Source organism: Telopea speciosissima, chromosome 7 (genome assembly GCF_018873765.1).
Source record: "Telopea speciosissima isolate NSW1024214 ecotype Mountain lineage chromosome 7, Tspe_v1, whole genome shotgun sequence".
NCBI classification, from domain to species: domain Eukaryota; kingdom Viridiplantae; phylum Streptophyta; class Magnoliopsida; order Proteales; family Proteaceae; genus Telopea; species Telopea speciosissima.
The window spans coordinates 67,615,811-67,622,759 of NC_057922.1; the positions used below are offsets into that span (position 1 = coordinate 67,615,811).

At 42.0% G+C, this 6,949-nt stretch overlaps 1 protein-coding gene across 1 annotated transcript; it reads left to right on the top strand.

Moving 5' to 3' along the window:
• Nucleotides 1–5,158: 5,158 nt before the first annotated feature.
• On the top strand, nt 5,159–5,860 carry LOC122668800. Its single transcript, XM_043865332.1, has one exon. It carries the CDS (start codon nt 5,159–5,161, stop codon nt 5,858–5,860), a length of 702 nt encoding a protein of 233 aa, XP_043721267.1.
• Nucleotides 5,861–6,949: the final 1,089 nt, after the last annotated feature.

Here is a 6,949-nt window from a genome sequence, read left to right on the forward strand (position 1 = left end):
ACAGAAAAATGAAAGATGAAAGATAGTAAGAGGAAAGAGGCATAGCCCAACAAGTCAGGAGAAACTCAACTAAATGGGGTTTGCAACATGGATCCTTGCCCTCCAGTAGGCTCTGTTTGAGGTTTTAAGTTCTTTTGATGTGATTTTTTTTTTTAAATTGTGTATTTATTTTAGGAGAACACAGTGGTTTCGTCAGTTGCAGTAAAAGGACTTCTATGACCTAGTTTTGCTCCTTTTTCTTCGTTTTGATCATATGGGTCAATCTGTGAGCCTGTGATCGATTGTTGCGCGTTGTTTGAGATCCAGCAAGCAGAGGAAGGTGATGTGAACGGTGGAATATTGAGTTTCAGCATTTAAGGTTGCTCAAGAGGTAATCCTGTATCAAATCCCCTTTTTATTCTAGGTTGATGTTCTGTGTTGATAGACCTAGACTGTGCATGTAATTTAGGTTTGGGATTTGTAATTTTTCTATTCCATTATTGTATGGGCTATCAAGTGAGTGCCTGGTAGAATTTAAAATTGGGGTGGTTGCCCTTGTTCTTGTATGAGCGAGAACAAAAGCAAGGTTTGTAACCTCTGAGTCGTAGCATATTGAGCAAAATACAAAACCCTTATGGGTATTGCTCCGTTAACGTAGGCAAAATGCTGAACCACGTAAGATTGTTTGTCCTTGTCTATGTTTGCATATTGGAGTGTTTGATTGCAGAGTGGGTGTGTACATCCCTATAGGCTTGGCCATACTTTGGTTGCGAGGTGGGAGTAATTACGAATTGGACTGGTAAATTTGGCGTGCAATAGCCAGTCTGTGTTTGCAGCACTACGGGAATAGGCATTGCATCTCTGATGAAAATTAAGGGAAAATTTTAATCTACTCTGATGCACCCCCCTCTCAGGCAAGGTTCTAAAACTCGGGTCTCGGTGGCGTCTCGGCCCAGCCAGAAACCGAGACGAGTCGAGATCTGGCCGAGTTGCTGCATTTTTTTTTTTTTTTGACTCGTACCCCCAACTTGGTGGGTTTTACATGTATTTTGGGTCTGAAACTTGGTATTCAGCCTATTTCAGGCCATTTAAACACAATGGCATGCTCAGATTTCCCAAAAAACAAGTCCAAATATGAGTTTCACTTTGGAGCATAGGTTGGTAGGCGACGAGTCGTACTAAAACAACTTACTCTATCAAGGATTACACTAATTTTGTTGAAAAAAATAGATTTGGGGAAAACTAGAAAATACGTTTGAAAATTCTTGAAATAGGTGATGATTCTTGGACTGTTGGAGTTGAATCTTCAATTTAGCACTTGAATCTCACTTGAAACCATGCAATCCACCCAAGATTTGAAGGAAAGAGGAAGAAAATGTAGCAAAATGGGCTGTTTTCCCTTTCTTTAGAGGTATGGACAGAACTCAGCGAGATTTTCGAGTTCTGTCCATGTAGCTTAGTTTATAAATGGGTTAGATGGGTGAAATGGGGAGAAAAAATGGGTCAAAACCCATATCCAGACCTGATACCGAGATCTCGGCGAGAAATTGCATTTTTATAACGTAAAAAATCAGGAAAAAAACTTCAAAATTGGTCTCATTTGGCTGGGTCTAGACGATACTGAGATCTCGCCGAGAAAGTGTATTTTTATAATGTGTATGGCATCCCGACTCGAGTTTTTGAAAAACCGAGAAACTTGGCGAGATCTCGAACCATGCTCTCAGGGTCGAAGCTAGTTCAACAAGTGGTATCAGAGCTAGACTCGGTGACAGAGAACAACTGAGGGATTCACAGGGCAGAGATGGCTTTAGGAGAACTATCACTTGGAAGAGACAGATGGAGTTTTATCTTGGTTCTCTAGGTATGGAAGTCATGGAATCGGTCAAGAATGGGTACACAGCCCCAACCACACCTACAATTGATGCAGAAGAAAAGAAGAAATACATGAGCAATCAAAAGTATTTAAATGCAATATCTAGTGTGTTGTCTGATAATGAGATGGCCAAGTTAATGACATGTACAACTGCAAAACAGATGTGGGATAAACTTGTGAGCATTCATGAGGGAGATTCCAAAATAAAAAAGGCCAAACTACAGATTAACAGACCTACCTTCGAAAGTTTAAGGATGAAATTGGAAATTTCCCTCCGTGTCTATTAATTACCTTAAAATAAACTTCCCAAATCAATTCTCCCGGAGTTGAAAAAAACTCAACCACGATTTTTATAAAACGAAAAGATCAGCATCACTCGATTGGCATCCATAACATTGGCTTTGATGGGGTGATAATTCAACGCTCCTCGCGATCAACCTCCAGGATGTATTGGATTTATGATAACAATGGCAGACTTGAGAGAGAGTGGCACAACTGTGAGTAACGGAAACTAAGAAAACAAAGTCAATGGGATAACACGTATGATGGGAGGGGTGATTATGGAAATAAAAATTAAGAAAGGACAGAAATAAACTACGAGACTAAAGTGGGGGTAATATGGGAAAAGTGGTCTTAAATGGAAAGAAAAGGATAATAATTGAATAAGGTTAAACTGAAGACGCAGTTTAGGAATAAAAAGAATAAATAAGGAAAGGGAACAAAAGAAGAATCGTGGAGTGGGAGTTACCGTCTTCTACTGGGTTGTAACTGAACACCGAAAGAAGCTGCTCTGAGCTGTGCAACAGAGGAAGGGTGGAAGACATGATGAACTCTACTACCAGCGGAGGATCTGGCGGAGAAAAGGGCATTAGTCTCACGCTTCGACAAGGAGTTCAAACCCAGTTATTTTTCTTCTTCTTTTTTTTTTTTCCTAGTTTCTGTACTCTATCTCTCAACCTCTCTTCTTCTCTGCTCTCTTTTTTTTTTTTTTTTTTTTCACTGGTTCGAATGGATGGGTGCTGCACAGCGGGAAGAATGTGGGGAAATGGAGGGTAGGAGAAAGGGGCTGGTGGGTGCAGTGGGAATCGATGAGACTTTTTTTTTTTTGGGTCAAAACCTTTGAAGGGGGTCGATTGAGGCTACTGGGAAAGAGGGATGACGGTGGGGAGTTGGTTGCTGCAGTAATGTGCAGCCGTGTGATGGGGTGCCGCTGGGGATCCAAGATATGGGAATGGGCAGTGGGCACTGGGTTGTGGAAGAAAATTTTTTTCTCTCACTGTACAGCAGAACTGTAATAGGAAAGAGGGAATATGGAAGAACAGGAAGGAAGAAGAATAGAATGGGGAAAAGTGAGACTGAGGAAATAGCAGGGAAGAGAGACTGAGAGGATGAAGAATCAGAGAGAGAGGAGAAGAGATTCACCCAGGTTTGGGCTCTGATACCAGATAATGGGGGACAGAATAGGAGAGCGGAAATCTGAGAAGAAATCAGAACCGGGGGGGGGGGGGGGGTGTGCACACGCACAAATTCACTTTTCTTTTCAATTTATTCTTTCATATCCTCCAATACGTTGGTTACACATCTATTTATAAAACCCAAAAAAAATAAAGACTCCTAAGTACTTACTAAAACCAGGCTAACTAAAATAGAAACCCCATAAAACTGAAATTGGAAATTTCCATACGTGTCTATTAATTACCTTAAAATAAAAGATTACATAATACTTTCCCAAATAAAATAAACTTCCTAAAATCCAACTAGATCCAAACACTCAAACTGGACCCGGTTCAACTGGGTTTGGGTCGGTCCAAGGTAGTACACCAATTGAGTTGGCCCGGTCCAAGATTGTCCTGCATCAGGGTGTGTACATCCCAGCAGGCCTGGCCATACTTTGGTTGCAAGGCGGGAGTACATACGAATTGGACTGGTAAATTTGGCATGTGCCAGCCAGTCTGTGTTTGCAGTGCTACGGGAACAGCCATTGCATCTCTGATGAAGATTAAGGGAAAATTTTTATGTACCTAGATTCACCCCCCTCGTAGGGTCGAAGCTAGTTCAACATTAATCACTCCTGCACAAATATGTGTTGGGTCTTGGTGTCACTAGTGCTGTGTTATGTAGAATTTGACAATACATCCCAGTATCATTAGGATGGATGATCTCATTTCCCTTCTAAATATCTAGATTTTACTATGGAGTAGTGCTGTTTTTAGTTTGCAAGGTATAACTTATCCAAAACTCATTCTCTGTTTTAGTTTCAACTTTATGGTACTTATTCATACATCTCTTGAAGCTCCTCTAGAATTTGCAATCATGTCCACTACAAATTCCAGAAGGAAAATAATAACTGAATTATGCAGTAACATCAAGATCTACCCATCCCATATTGGTGCTAGTGGAGAACCTGTGTATTTAACATCCTTAGGAGGAGCCATGGAGGGGAAGGTGAAAATCCTGGTCACAACCGTCACATCATAATTAAAGGTTCTTATTGGCATTATATAAGAGTTCAGAGTATGTGATTAAGAACTCGTTAGTGAAGGAGAGTTGAGGAATTTTCAGTATGGGTATATAACAATCATGGCTAGTCACATGAGAGCTTGAAGTCAAGGTGGGTCAGTGAAGGATTGTTTGGGATTTTTGTAATCGAAAATGCTTAGTATTGAATATTATAAATAAAGTTATCTATGTGCAGGCTATTGGAGATCTTGCAAATCACATTTCTCACATGTGATAATACAGCTATACAGATTGATTGCCTAGATGGATTACCTCCTGATTTCATTCTTTGATTCTTTATTCTTTCCTTGTGTTTCATTATTTTATACTCTTTCCTTGTATATTCAATTGATTTGCTATTCTTTTTCATTATATAAATATAACCTCATATCAATGAAATATTCAAGCTATTCTCACAATTTAATTGCATTCTAAACATGGTATCAGCCTAAATTGATCCTACAAATCCATTATTTCCTCCATCTTCTTCTTCTCCTTCTCCCAAACGTGATCATGGATCCCACTGAAGCTGCCACCCAAGCTGCTGCCACCCCCACTGTTCATCAAGCTGCCGCCCCTTTGACAGTTTCTGATTTGGATCGGTCCTCCCCATTCTTCATTCACCACTCTGACAACCCCGGTGATGTGCTGGTCAGTCAGCCCCTCAAGGGCGATAATTACCCCACTTGGAGTCGCGCCATGCGCATGGCTCTCTAAGCCAAGCATAAATTGGGTTTCATTGATGGCTCCATCCCTCAACCCGAGGCCACCTCTCCTAAGTTTCTCACATGGAAGCGTTGCAACAGTATGGTTCTTTCCTGGATCGCCAATTCTCTCGACACTGAAATTGCCCACAGTGTGCTATATGCTTCCTCCGCTCATGAGGTTTGGGTTGATCTTCACGACCGTTTCTCCCAAAAGAATGCTCCGCGCATCTTTGAGATCCGTCGTGCGATTTCTAGCCATCGCCAGGGCACATCTTCCTTGGCCACTTACTACACCCTTCTCAAGGGTTTTTGGGACGAACTTGCGTCCTACGATTCCTACCCGGCATGCACGTGCAGTGTTCTTCAACACCATGCTGAACTACTTCAACATGATCGTTTGCTTGAATTTTTGATGGGTCTTAACGACTCATACACTTCCATCCGCAACCAGCTACTATTGATGGACCCTTTGCCTTCCATCAATCATGCCTATTCATTACTTCTACAAGAAGAACGTCAGCGCTCCATCCTTGCGGCACCAGAGCCATCTCTCACCCAATCGGCCCTTGCTGCACATGGCCGCCCGAACTCCAAATCTGGACGCCCTAAACCACATTATCATTGTGATTTTTGTGGTCTTGATGGTCACTCTGAATCCCGATGCTTCAAGAAACACGGGTACCCTCCAAAGACCCCTTCCAAGACTACTGCTCCTGCTCCATCATCAACCCCGGTTCGGTCCCTGGCGGCCTCAGTGGTGGACACCCCTGTTGTTCCTGCGCATACCTTCACCACCGAGTAATACAATCAGCTCATTTCTCTCCTTCAATCGGGTAATATGACTCCCTTGGCCAATGCCGCAGGTAACATACCCAAACCCACTATTTGGGTCATTGATTCTGGAGCCACCCATCATATGGCATCTGATTTTTCCCTTTTTCAGTCCCACACCCTTAAACCATATTCCTCTCCCATTATTTTACCTACTGGGCATCGTGCATCAGTAACCCATATTGGGACTTGCGTCCCGGTCCCCACCTTGCCATTACATGATGTTTTTTTGGTTCCTTCTTTCAATTTTAATCTTATCTCTGTTAAACAACTTGTTCAATCACTTAATTGTTCCGCCATATTTACTCCTACCCACTGTTTTTTTCAAGACCTACAAACGAAGGAGACGATTGGACTGGGTAGGGCTCATAGAGGTCTATACATATTGGATGACACAAAATCCCCACCCTTTGCAGCTTTTACCACTTCCCCAACCCCTAGCCTTTGGCACTACCGCCTTGGGCACCCCTCCCATAATGTTTTTTTACCTTTAAATAAAATTGAACCTACTATTTCTTTATCCAATAAACATAATTGTCCTATTTGCCCTTTAGCTAAACAAACCCGTTTACCTTTTCCATCTAGTGTGATCTCAATGACTCATTGTTTTGCCTTGATACATTGCGACATTTGGGACCTTACTTTGTCCCCGCCCATTGTGGTGCGCGTTTTTTCCTCACTATTGTTGATGATTTCTCTGTTTATTTACTAAATCACAACTCTGATGCTTGGTCCCAATTGCAGAATTTTTTTTCTATGATACAAACCCAATTTGGATGCCAAATCAAGCAAATCCGTTCCAACAATGGGCGTGAATTTTTTAATCATGCCTCCAAAGACTTTTTTACCACCCATAGGGTTATCCATCAACATAGTTGCGTTGACACCCCTCAACAAAATGGGGTTGTCGAAAGAAAACACCGTCATCTGCTCAATGTCACTAGAGCTCTCTCTTTTCAAGCTCGCCTCCCACCGGAATTTTGGGGTGACTACATTCTCACAGCCACTCATCTCATTAACCGGTTACCCTCTAAGGTTCTGCATAACCGCTCACCCATTC